We start from the raw sequence: 13,528 nt of genomic DNA, 5'->3' as shown, positions 1-13,528 counted from the left end.
AAATTTCTGCAAACGTGACTGAAATGTCTTGGCGTCCTCTCCAAATCTATTTAATGTAATCTTTTTATTTTATTGATTTGAATGAAGAAAATGTATATTTACATCTCACACGAGTATGCAATTTCTTTTGCTCTTTTGGCTTCTTCCCACATCCTCATATTTGATTTGATATTTGAGATTTTTTATGCCGGATGCAACTCCACCGGATGTCACCCCCCTGTGGCTGGGGTCAATTAAGAATGTCCAGTTAACAATGAGCAATGGGGATTGGGTTTCTTATTCTGGAGCGAGCACTCCAGTCCATGACCTGGTATGGGCTCGAACGGCAACCCTTCAGTCACAAGCCAAATTTCCTTTCCGCTTGGCTATGAGCTGCCTGCAAGAACACGCAAAATATGATTTCACTACTAAATGTCCTCTAAAGTTGGGGACAGGGAAAATGTGTATATATAGATAATCCAAGAATTGGATTAAAAAGCCAGTTATTTGTCTCAAGTATAACATTACAGTCTATAGGACATGTTCCACACTCCTGCTATGTTGGACAGCATGGAGTATGTATGTGCGTGTGCGTGTGTGTGCGTGTGCGTGTGTGTGTGTGCGCGCGTGCACCTGGCTCAGTTTGTCTGTCTGCTGAAGTGGCCTGGCCCAGTCTCTTATCCAGGTCAGGCCAACAGGTTCTGGATTGGCTCAGCTCTCTTTGGAAGCCGGCCCACTGTGAAGGCTGTATGTGGGGCATAGGAAGAGAAAGGGAACGCTGCCGATCGGTCCCATCTTTTTAAACAGCTTGAGATGTGGCCAAACACTCCAAAAACTCTGATCTATCCTGGCATAATAATGACTCGGCTTGATTCTCTGGATTTCCCTGAGGCGTAGTCAAAAAAAGGTTTTCCAAAGACCAAAAGTAAATTCAGACGGGTCAGTCTGCACTCTTAATCCCAAATAGGGCAGCTCTTCTTGGCAAAGTGTGTTTCTAATGCTTTTATGATTCTGTTCATACTGTGATGAGAGACTTGGAGATGTGCATAAGAATTGTGTCTGGAGGCCTCAACAGAGGTGAGCAGCATGATAAACACTGTGCTAGTTACAGTTGTAGCATATGATCAACACTTAGCCACCGTCTGTGTTCTAGTAGCAGCTGCTATCGTGCTACCAATCAAATATGTGGGGAGATTGACATTTGACATTTTTAAATATTTGATTATTTTTTAATAACCAGCCAATTATTACATATCAAAAAGAAAAGCTGCCAAGTCACTAAAACTGTATTTTTTTTGTTGAAAATGAATGCGACAAACACAAACTATTTCACATATTTATTTAATATACAGCTGATACATGCACATGTGCACTTTATGCCTGTCACTTTTTCCAAAAACAGGGCTCCAGGCCTATTAAATTAAGTTATACTTTTTGTCATTGAATATTGATCAGGACTTATTATTTACATTTCTGAAGAATCTACATTTGTGGATAAAGCATTTGCAAGAAGAAGAATCTTGACCACATTTATTTTACCCCTCTTTTTAACACAAAAACACAATCATGTCCTTTTTTTCAGAGTTTGTTGGGTAGAACCTGGGAAGAATGTTGAAGGATAGCATGCTAACATTGTTAGTGATACAGCAGATATTTGCATCATATGAAGACCAGTCTGACAAAGTATAAGGTTTACATGTGTAATGTAATGTAATGTTGTTAAATGGTGGCGGATTGCCTTATTTTTACTTTGACCTGACGAGCAGAACTGGAACAACATGAATTTTTAAATAAAATGTGTATAATTATACTGAGCTGACATTGGTTGAGTAGTTTGCTTACATAATGGATCCTTACATATGAGTACGTTGGATTCTGTTGTTAAACCATTCTTGTACAAACTAACTACATAGAATCCTACTATTAGTTTTGCAACTATGTTGAAATAAGAATTACTTTGTGAAAATATCAGTTATTTAGATATGTTTTTGGCTTGGTACTACATCAATAGGCGCATGCTTTTCAAGCAGGTCATTACAGCTTTACATCCTATGTTGGAAATAATATTGAATTTTGAATAAAAAGTGACGGCCGGAGTCCATTTCAGTGCAGCCACTTACTGCAGATTGGAGAGATGAACCATAATTGTTGTTCAATAAATGTGTTTGTGCCATTTGTTACAATTGGACTGTAATATTTTCTAAAGACTGACATCCGACATAGAAAAACTCTACTGTTATTACAAGTTAATTACATGCAGATGAAGTGATGGAGCAGCTCTGGTGGACTTTTACGCTGCTCCTGCAAAAAGTAATTTCTCTGTTTTTTTTCCTTTTGTCTTTTATATTCAGACGAAAAATGTCAGTTTGTGTACATCACTGTCCTCTGTTCTCTTGTTGTCGTTGTCAGCTCTGGGAAGAAGAAAAAAAAACACTGACAGCAGTGTGTCAGACACATCGTTTTCAGGACAAACAATGTGGTTTGAGTTCAGTGGTTTTAAGTCGAGGTTTTTTTCCAGTGATGGTTGTGTTCTTTTGTTGTTTTGCTTGGCATGGATCAGTGTTATGATCATGCAAGCTCTTGTTCTCTTGAGACTTGCTGCAACACAGAGCATGCATCACATCATTACAGGACACACACTCCGCACCACACACCACAGCACACATGAAATTGAAAACATACTTGTAATTCGTCTTTCTCCCTGGAATGGTAGGCATCTCTCTCTCTCGCTCTCTCTCTCTCACTTATAGTGAATGCTGACCTGTGCTTTGAGCCAAGGAGGGAGGGTCAGTGAGAGAGGGGAGAGGGAGTCCAGCTCCTAGAGAGAGGGAAGGTCTTAAGGAGATTGCGAGAGGGAGGGACAGAGGAGGGTCTGAGCCGAAAGACTTAGACTAAGGGCAGACAAGAGAAACAGAGAGGAGAAGAAAATACCTTAGGTGGAGTGAGATCTGGGAGCTTTGTCAAAGACAAACAGAGGCAGGTGCAGCTGCTGATTTGTCCGGTGTAGTGTGCACATTTTTTGGGTGCAGGACAGGTCGAGGCCCCTCAGGGGCTGGATCATGGGACAGAGCCTTGGTGTGGAGACTCCAGCTCAGAACCCACAAAAACACAGTGATGTCGGTGAGTTTCTGCGCTGACTCTGGGACTCTTTGTGCACTCTGTGTGTACATTTGCGTATTCTAGTCCTGTTTGTTTTGTCATTTTTAGTGCCTCGTTGATAACAAAGGAGAAAGAAAGGACTGGACATTGTAGAATAAACGTTGCACAGTTATCCTCGCCCTCTCTCTACCCCCTTCACTTTCACCACCACAAGGAATGTTAAATCACTGGGATCACGTGGATGAATCGCAGCTGTGTTTTTATACGCTCATGCTTGCATTTTGCACTTATTTACTTATTATCTTGCAATGCACAGGAGTGTGATCTTAGATGTTTGAAAGACATTTTATTTAGTGTGATTTAGTGTATGAAGAGTGACTGTATGAGATTAATTAATGAATTAAATTATTGATTTTTGAGTTGTTTTAACATTTTCTAATTTTAATGAATTTTAACTTTTTCATATTGCAGAGTGAAAACTGATCAGTCGATTATTATTAAATTGCAAATTTCTTACCTCAGTGACATGGTCGTGGTGTGGTCATAGTATGTATCAGAATTGGTTGTTCTGTGAAACTGAGTTTTAACTGGTGAACTAGTTTTAGGCCTCACCAGATTCCACAAGAACCAACCACGCTCATTATAGTCACTTTGTTAAATAGATTACATTTCATTTCACAATCTGCCCTGGCAAAGATTAGGCTAATAATGAGGTCGAATTTCACAACCATTTCCTCTCGTGGAAGTGAGTTTCTTATGTAAGTGAATGGGAGGGCTTGGCTTGGCTCACAGGTTGGCTTTAAAGGCCGGGAGCATTTAAAGAAAATAAAAAAAAAATAAGTCTTTTAACCACCTGAGCGAGCTGCCATGACACATTCAGTCATGGGGTTTGAGGCAAAACTGTCTGTGGGACGTGTTTGAGAGAGTGGTAGGTGTGTTTACAGGACAGGACTACGTCAGAGGAACACACTCGCACAGTGTCACACACCCCCATGTTTCCTGACTGGTATGCCTTATCTTGGCAGAACTCCTGATTACAGAGCATGAGTAGGATTTTGGTTTCTGGCTTTGTTCTGAATGGAAAACCTGTTATATATCATCAACAGTCACAGTGCTAATGATTTTCATGAGTGTCATCGCAGTACTGTGTGCCTTTCATCACGGTTTCCATGAGCTGCACAGTTGACTGTATTACGGAGTGAGAGGGGAAGAGGTTGTCTTTGTTCTCGGTCACAGAATCAGGGTGGAGTGCCGTTTCCTCCCTGTGTTTCCAGGCTGCCCCCCCCCCATATGTCCTGTACTTTTTCTGTCTGTCATAGCATATTTACCCTTTACTCTCATTCCCACAGTGACACACAGCTGTAGTGTCACCACGCACCAGACCTCCTCTCACTACGGCTGAAACACTGACATGTTGTTGGGCCTTTCTTTGTTTCTGAAGAATGATTTCTGAGTGGATCCACAGCTCTTTTCAAAGTGATAATTAAGTTTGGGGACATTTTTTTTGTGTTGGTGGATTGACACTTTTTACAATGAGGCGACGCTGGCTCATGAACAAAAGTTCCGAGGATATGATCTGTCATCTTTTTCAAGCGGATGCCAGCTGCATGGGTTGTGAGTTGCCTGCGACCGTCGTCATCTCTGCAGTGCTGTGGAGTCTGCAGGCCTGACACAGCCAGCGCTTATCCTGCTTCACGGGCTTCAGCTGAGCCGCTGTATCAGAACAGCGTGCTGTGTGAAAACCTCTGGATCACAGGAAAGCCATCTGATACAATGCTTTATCCGGATGTCATGGCCACTGGCCTGAATCCTCCAATCTACGTTTACCTTACCAAAATAAGAAGGATTTCCATGATCACGGACACTTTCTTCAGTCATTTTTAACAGTTTCCTGCATCTTGCGCCTCTTGGATTTTTCTTCCTTTCTGTTTTATTGTTGGGATATTAACAGGACAGTTCATTTGTGGGTGGACAAATGCTCCCTGCTTCCTCATGGCATGCTGTTTCAAGTCCCATCATCATGCAAGCTGGACACTTAACACTTCTCTTTCAGGTAGACTGACTATTAGGGCTGCAACTAATTAATTAACTGATTCTTTTCATAATCGATTGATCTGTCGATTATTTGCTCGAGCGATTGATAAGTTGTTTGGTGAAAATGTTGATCGGTGTTGTCTCCCAAACCTTTAAAATGATGATCTTTGAATGATGTTTTGAACACAAACCAAAATGATTCAGTTTCCTTTACTTCTTTGTTTTGTGCAGCAAAGAATCACATTTAAGAAGGTTAAAAAAAATCAGAGAACTTGTTTTAATTATAAACAAAACGCCACTCAATGACCAAGTCAGTTGACGATTCATATAATAATTGGTTTATCCATGTAGCCCTACTGACTAAAGTGTCTAAATAGTAAGTGTCTGTAATTGTATAGCACTAGTCTAGTCTAGATCATTCACTCACACATTCATACAACTCTATCTGTATCTGTTTCTATAACTATCATACCCATTCACACACTGCCAGCACTGCCGTTAGGAGCAACTTAGGGTTAAGTGGACTTAACCCTAACCTTAAACCACCTTCCAGTTGAAAAATGACCCGCTTTACTACTGAGGCATGGCCAGTTTGTCAAGAAAGAACATTTTAGGGTATACAGAGAAAAAAATACATTCCTTGAATAACTTTTTCTGTGATTTGATTTGAACTGTGTTGGAGATTTTACTGACAGCTCAGTTTCTATTGACTATGTAAACATTCGGGTCAGATTTTACCCTGCCAGCAGCATTGAAGAATAACCGTGTGAGGAAATGGGAAAACACTTACCATTGTCCTTCTGCTGAAAGAATGGGGTTTGAATCATTCTAGATTTTCTGTTTCTAGTATTTTTTGTTGGACTGCTCAGTAAACTCCATCAGTATTGTAGTTCGTGTATCGTTGTGGGTGTGCGTTATCGTCTGTGTTTTTGAATCGGACCCTATTTTCTCTCCACTGGTAAATATTATGTCTGCTGAATACAGCAGCTGCAGCCTTGAGAGCAAATGTTCGAAATGCTACCGAAGCTCAGCACGCTGTCAGTTGGCCTGTCAATTACATAGCACATTCTCCGTAACCATGACTACTAATTTAATGGAGTGCTTCAGGTCTTAGCAGTGTCTCCTAATGACCGTCGTTTTAAAAGGTTTTGCCGCGTGGTTGTTAGCTGTGTGTATATGGAGCATGATGACTGACAGTTTTCCCTGCTACTGTGTGACTGTGTCCATTTGTGTGGAAAGAGGCAGTGAGGGCTGAATGGTAGATAAGGCACTGGTCTCCATCCAGCCAAGGAATGTGAGCACTTGACAGTGAGAGATCATGGCTGAACGCCAGCATCAGACCTTTCCTGTTAAGCTGTGGATACGTTGAGGAGGCCATGAGCTTTCAGCATCACCCTGTCAAAGCACACTCAGTCCTCGAGAACTAACAGCTAAAGATGATAATGACCGTAATAAGGATGGCCATCTTTACAAAGACGGCAGATGAGATCTGTTTAGATTGGAGAATTCCTCTGTCAGATGGCGCTTTTCCACTACACAGTTGTCGAGTCGGCACCCGACTCATCTCGACACAGCATGACTCGGCAAGTTTTTAGAACCTGCTCTTGTGAGGTTCCAAGCGAGCTGAGCCGATACTATATTGGTCAGAGTGTCGTCACTGGAAGATTCATGAGCGCAAAAATCAATCAGTTGAAAAGACGTAAAAATCTTGAAAACATGCCTTAATCTCCAACATTTAGCAAGGAAATGTCTAAAATCTCAATATTCAACAGAGGAGTCGTGTATTTAGCGACAGCACTGCCAGAAGTGGCGATTGCAAGCAGCAAGCAGCATCACAAGCCCTTCTGCCATATTTCAGTTTGGTAACTCTCTGAGACGGAGTCTGTGCTCCGGTCATTCAGGACGTACTGAAGGATTCTGTGAACGTATCTCTTTAATTAACTGAGTCTAATGATTCAGTACACCGGAAATAACTGCCTTACAAGTTACTCATCACTAGTCTGCGCATGTCGCGTGTGAAACTGCGTCACGGCAGTTTGATGCAACCGTGCTATGATGACTCCACCCACGTGCCGTGCCGAGCTGAGGCAAGCCGTGCGGGAATGTTTCGTAGGATTGGGTTAAAAGAAAAACAAAAGAGAGATTTCCCAAATTCATATCAATTTTTATTTAAAGGATCTGATATTGATTCATTAAAGCCTTTATCACCTGTGACTGTACTGTAGTGTTGCTCTGTGTGGTCATATTAAATGAAAAGTGCATTGATGTATCTACTTTTGGGTTCCGTTTTAATTTGAACATTAATATTAATAATAAGAGATCCACGTAATGTACAATTTGCAGCATTCGTTTCTATGACGATCTCTTTCACTGGTAAATCAGGAAAAAAAGAAGAATCGATATCGAATCAAATCAGTAATTGAACCCAATGAAGAATAAGAATAGAGTAATTCAGTAGCCATATCCAGCCCTGTTAGTTTTGCACGAATGATAAAATGTTCCCTCTGTTGTTTAGATGATGAAAATGAGCAGCACCACAGCACAATGGTGGGAGAGGAGGGCAGCACGGGGGACAGCACTCCTCCCCCAAAGCGTAAGGGCAAGTTCTCTACCCTCGGCAAGATCTTCAAGCCCTGGAAGTGGCGGAAGAAGAAAAGCAGCGACAAGTTCAAGGAAACCTCAGAAGGTTGGTGTTTGTTGAAGTCATTGTTCAACACCTCTACCCCCACCCTACCCCACCCGTGGCCTTTTTCACTGGTCATATCGGTTGCATTTAGCTTTCATCAAAATGAAATGCCTGTTTCCTGCCTGACTGTTTGCAGGCCTCTCGGTTCAGTCCACCTGCAAAAAGACAATAAGGCAAAGCTGCCAACAAACTCCTTCTGAAGTTTTGTTAGAATTTTGGAGCATGAGGTCACACATTCAACGAGAAATGTGTTTTTCCTTATGGAGAGTGTGAAAAACCAAACTGAGTGTGTGTGTAACCTGAATTCTGTTCGTTGATGACAGAGCTGGAGAGAAAGATGTCGACAAGGCGCACGCGACAGGAGCTGATTGAGCAGGGAGTGATAAAGGAGGTCTCGGACAACGGTGAGAAGTGCTTCTGTGATTCATCTGATCTCTGATCACACCCAGCAAGAGTCTGTGATGGGCTTTTTTTTTCTTAAATCTATTTTCACCTTGCATTTTTTAAAGTGATATAAAGTCTGTTCAAAATGGCATTCCTCTCTCCTGAGCTGTGGGAAAGTGGAACGAATTGTACCCTGCAGCAAAACAGCTTTGAGAGGGGTGTGTGCATGCGTTCTGCTGGCCCAGCTGTAGCGGACACCTATTTATTAAAACCTACAGCTGCTCTGTCATCACACCAACAAACACAGACTTGGGCATTTGTTTTTTAACAGTGATATGGGGCAACAAATATTTATTTCCATTCATCAACGATCTGTTGCATTTTCTGTAGTTGGTCAGTCTTTTAAATGTCCTAAAGTCGTGCTCATCGTGTCATTGTAGGGTTCAAGGATATGATTTGAACTGCTAAACCCAAGCGTATTATTATTATTAAAGCAGCAAACTCTCTTTCGTGAAGCCACAACTAGCAAATGTTTAGCATGATTTAGCATAAAATTATGTCTGTGTAACATTTTGTCGATTAAATAATTGATTCATCAACTAATTATGCGCATTGAATCTACATTCAACAGGGGAGGGAACAGTAAATGACATGAATATTCTATGAAACACAACACATGAATAATTTAGATCAGCAACTCAGAATAGGGATGGATCTTTGCACATTCATGTTAATTTATTGAAGATTGTGGACTCTTGTCAACCTAAGTTACAGATGCTGATTCACAAAGCATCAAGCAGCCCTACGTGAAGAACGGCCACACTCTGCCTGTGACCACTGGGGTCGGAGGTGTAGGTGGAGGTGGAGGAGTTGTCAGTGGCAGGAGCCCATGCAACCAGGGCAAACTCTCCTCAGAGTCAGACTTTAGGATGAACCCATCCTGGCTCATCCATCCAGATGACCGTAAGGGTTGCCCTCCATCAGACGGAGACCACTGGGGGACTCTGTGTGCCAGAGGTACAGGAGCGCATGAAGATGTGCGGCGAGGTGGAGGGATGGGCATGCGTACACATGGTGAGGGTGAGTGGAAGCCTAACATGGTCTGGCAGGGCCAGATTCACAGTCAGATGGAGGAGGGCAGACGTGGGATCCGACTTCACCCCGAGGATGGGCAGAAGAGGCCTGGACTGCAGAAGACCCCGTCTGAGGATGGCAGAAGGAGCAGGCCTGTGGAAGCCGACTGGAAACCTGTGCTTCCTCGACACGCATCTGCCGAGGAGGGAAGGGCCCACAGAGGTGAGTGAGTCACACCAAATCACACAAAAAACCCTGTTGAGTTTTCCTCACTATGAGTTCATACAAGATGTATGTTGTATTTTTCATGTTCGTCTGTAGATGTTCTTCATTCTGCAGTCTATGTATTTTTTTCTCCTTCATTTGCTGTCATGTTCCTGCTTATATGCTGTCCTCCCAGATATAGACAGACTCCCATTGGCTCCCAGGAGCCCTGCTCCAGCTATGCTTCTTATTTAGGCACATGAGGGAATAGCTCGTCCTCTCTCCTCCTCTCCAAATGAATATGTCGTAATCGCCAAACCCATTACTGCCCTTTAACGCTAACATTGACATTTCAGTTATAACTGGTGAAGAATCACGGCTGAAAGTTTCATTTATGTATTACATTATGGTGTTTTGCTCTCTTTTAAGACTTAAAGAGATAGTTTGGAATACTTTGCTTGTATGAAGTACTTACACACAGTAAGTGTATTACCCACAAGCAACTGTCTCATTAAGTGTATGCTATCCTAGCAATGTCTTTGCCATTTTATCTTATTTATCTTATTTTATCTTAAAACCATCATTTAAATAAATCAAAGTAACACAAATTGAGCAATCAAAGCAGCATGTGCCTTGCGAGTGAATTCATCGTATCTACTGTAGTACAAGGAGTTTGAAATTTGCAGAGCATGACAATCAGTTCATCAGACTAGCAGTTTATTACAAAAGGCTGTCAGACGTGAAATTATATGTATATACTTACACTTAATATAGTAGGTGAGCCTGAGCCTTTTGTTAAGTTGCCAGAATCTGTTTATTCTGATGTTCTGATGAGGTTTCTGCTGAGTTCGCACCCACCTGTCTGTGGCGGCTCCTTGACACCTGGAGCATGCGGGACACAGTTACTTGTATGTAATACATGAGCCATGTAACCCCACTCAAGTTGTCCAGTGTATGTGACACATGACTGACTTTCATGTTGAAAACCCCAGAGCAGAACTACTGTAAGAAGGTGCTCTTTATTCCGTCTCACCTTGGATTTTTCAGATTTCTTTCTCTGATGCTGCTTTTCTCTCCGTCTCCCACTCTCTTTCTATGTTTATCGCATCTCCTCCTTTCTGACCTCTTTTCTCTCTCTCCCTCCGTTGTTCTTGCTCACTTCCTCTTTTCCTCTCGATTATTTCCTATTTAGTCGCATGGCGTCACTGTGATAAGGGCTCGTCTGTAAATAAATAACCGTCAACTTCAGAGCCGCAGGTTTGAGGAATTGTGTGGGAGCAATTGATGTGTGGAGGCCGCTTATGGGTGCGGTGGGGTGGACAGAGGGAGTTTGGTTGGGCCTTTGGTGGTAATTGCAGTCGCCTACTCTGTTTATCTTTGCACCTGATCCCTAGATAATGCAGTTCTCAAACAAGTGCCATCCTAGAGAGCACATGGAGTTCTGAAAATGGCAGCAGAATATGGCTTAGTGCCTGGGCTGAAACATTTATATATTCACCACACAGAAATATTTATATTGTGAGACATCGCTAATTAAAGAAGAAAAGATAAACACAGTCTTTGTAAATGGCAGCTGTGTCGAATATGGTATGTGCACCACAGTCACTAAAGTGTGTTTTAAAGTGTTCAGTCCCAGTTGATTGCAGTGCTTTACATACTTTATTTAAGTGGAATGAACTTCTGTTATGTAACATATTCCCACATTTCTCTCTCTCTCTCTCTCTCTCTGTCTTTGTAGAGTCGGATAGCCATTTTGTGCCTGACCCTGAAGCCCTGCGGAGCACCCTGCGTGAACCTCTGCCACCTAAACAGCCCGTCATGCCTCCAAAGTGGCTGATGAGCTCCACCCCTGAACCTAACGGCGAGGGTGCGCCTCGCACCCCGTGCAACCACCCCGCGGCCAAGTACTCCTCTCCCTCCGCCACCTCGGCTGCAGCGTCCAAAGCCGCTCGCTGCGTCTCCTCTGCAGGTGTGTCCACTCAGCAGTCCTCATCTGCAACCTCCACCTCTCAGGCCACCAAGCAGCCGCCTCTGCCTCCACCCAAGCCGGTGAACAGGAACAACACCACGATGTTGGGTGAGTTCTGCAGCTAGTGGCCTGATGCAGCCTACCTCAGCAGTTATGAATAAAATGTCTGCTCTGTTAGGGTGACATTTTCCCATGGGTGAAAGCAGCATGTACATTTAGGAGTCAGTGCACGCCTGATGGTGAAGTGAAGCTTTCAACACATCTACTTGAACACACGGCCTGGTAATGATGTTATCTGAACAGCTTGAGCAGCTTTTCCCCCAGCTAATTACTTATTACGCCTGGACTATTTTAGCTGCCACTTTTCCAGTGTCCTAGACTCTGAAGATAATGGGGACTGTTTTGGCTGCGGACCGCTGCTCAGTCAGATGCAGTGTAGTGGTTGTTGTTGTTTACTCTGGGTATGTCTCATCTGGGATCTTGCCTTAATTGCCACTCAGGCAAAACGATCTTGCCTACTTCGACTCATTTTAATTTTATTAGCAGATCTTTTGACTTTGGCACCACACAAATGTGTGCACTACTGTGCGATTGCACTACGCAAGGTTCATTTTAGTTATGAGCTGTTATACTGTATTGTTCACATGTTATTAAACCATCAAGTCAAATGAGGGAAGGAAAAAAACATGCAAGATGTCCTGTTTGTGGTTACTCATCGTTTGTAACAGATTGAAAATAGAATGCACTTCCAGCAGATTTAACTTGACAGAATATTCCTTAAAAACATGTCGTAACTTTGACTCTTGACAACATGGGAGAGTTGTGTACTTGTTTCTTTGCTGAAAGTTAAAGAAAATGAAAACCACCCTCCTATCTGTAAGTTAAATGTGGCTCCATAGGCAGGAGTGGTGTAATAAGAAATAAGATGAGATGGGAGAATAGTCAAGAGTAGGGTTGAAATTTAAATGACTGACATAATGAAGAGTAGATGGGGTAACAACTACCTCAACAACACACACCAGTACACCCTTCAAGCATAAACACTCGAGCTGAAGGCCTCCATCTCCTCCCTGTTAGTCTCCGCCCTGCACGGGGGAGAGAACGCTCAGCTTCCCCTCTACTGGTCCTGCTGGAAGCGAGAGTGCGACTATGATGTCTACCTGTCCCTGCCCGTCTACCTTTGCCGACGGGCTGGAGGCCTGCGCTCAGGTAAAAAGATGCCCTCTGGATCTCTTTGGCCGGGGCACTTGTTTCTGGAATGTCTTCCTTCAGAGTCTGCGTTCTTCATCTTGTCGCGTCCTTTCTTGCCGCCAACATACCCCTCCCCCAAAGATGCCTTTATCTTGCTGACTGGCCTTGGTTGCTTCTCATTGGGTGTGATATATAAGAGTCGCATGCACATTATAGCCTTCTGATAAGTGTGCTGGGTGCTTTGTGAATATGAGGAACAACCTCAGAGTGTATGAGTACAATGCTGTACTCTTTTATTTGGCATGTGAGTGAGAAAGAGGCTGTGGCAGGTTCCAGCTGTGACCTGCAGTGCATCAAGTCAATATAATGGAACTACTCCACTCTGCTTCTGCTCAGTATGGATGGATGAATGGACGGAGGGATAGATGGGTTCTTCTGACATAAAGGCTTGATTTAATTTAGAGTAGATGGTGTAATACAGTTAAGCATAGTCTAAGTCTACTGCATGTTTCCAGTGTGGCAACACTGATTTCCTATCATGCCTCAAGAGCATGGCTATTGCTTTTTAACATTTGAATGTATTGAAGGTCCAGTTTGTAACATTTAGCACAATTTTTTGGGAGGAATTTAAGATACTAGTCGAAATACCTGGAGTTTTTTCCACCAGTTAGTCAGAACTGAAGAATCCACTTGGATGGTCTTCAAGTCCATATGCCCACAGCTAAACTGACAATGACCTGGATGGACTTCCACAGACAGCACACAAAATACATTCCTTTTTTACTTTGCTCTCTGTCTCTCTGCCATTAGTTAAATTGTAATATTATATTGTATATATTTTATTCTCAGTGTTAAGAGAGCAAAGTTAATACACTGCAATATTGGGCTAAGAAGAGCTATATTTTCCC

The 13,528-nt window shown here is 42.7% G+C and overlaps 1 protein-coding gene and 1 long non-coding RNA gene across 12 annotated transcripts in view; one reads left to right on the top strand and one right to left on the bottom strand.

The window, feature by feature from the left end:
* Positions 1-13,528, top strand: part of phactr4b (phosphatase and actin regulator 4b) — a 29,191-nt gene that overhangs the window by 9,793 nt on the left and 5,870 nt on the right. For 4 of the 10 annotated variants that reach the window (XM_044034253.1, XM_044034252.1, XM_044034249.1 and 1 more), the window contains exons 4-8: positions 7,628-7,798; positions 8,122-8,202; positions 8,951-9,478; positions 11,199-11,537; positions 12,507-12,638. In XM_044034253.1, the coding sequence (XP_043890188.1) occupies positions 7,628-7,798; positions 8,122-8,202; positions 8,951-9,478; positions 11,199-11,537; positions 12,507-12,638 (1,251 nt within the window). Of the gene's footprint in view, positions 1-3,038; positions 3,100-3,530; positions 5,132-7,627; positions 7,799-8,121; positions 8,203-8,950; positions 9,479-11,198; positions 11,538-12,506; positions 12,639-13,528 lie in introns of those variants that run through there. The other 6 variants (XM_044034248.1, XM_044034246.1, XM_044034247.1 and 3 more) reach the window with 6 other exon arrangements.
* On the bottom strand, positions 1,335-2,978 carry LOC122774751. 2 transcript variants are annotated; one of them, XR_006361023.1, is made up of 3 exons: positions 2,911-2,978; positions 2,662-2,814; positions 1,335-2,577 (listed from the first exon to the last, which is right to left on the bottom strand). It is a non-coding gene; the product is annotated as an uncharacterized LOC122774751 (long non-coding RNA). The 2 variants fall into 2 exon arrangements; XR_006361022.1 differs by having other exon boundaries at positions 2,662-2,797; positions 2,911-2,976.

The sequence above is a fragment of the Solea senegalensis genome, linkage group LG9 (genome assembly GCF_019176455.1).
Source record: "Solea senegalensis isolate Sse05_10M linkage group LG9, IFAPA_SoseM_1, whole genome shotgun sequence".
Taxonomy (NCBI): Eukaryota; Metazoa; Chordata; class Actinopteri; order Pleuronectiformes; family Soleidae; genus Solea; species Solea senegalensis.
The sequence above is the reverse complement of the archived record's forward strand: the minus strand, read 5'-3'. Positions and strand labels throughout refer to the sequence as shown.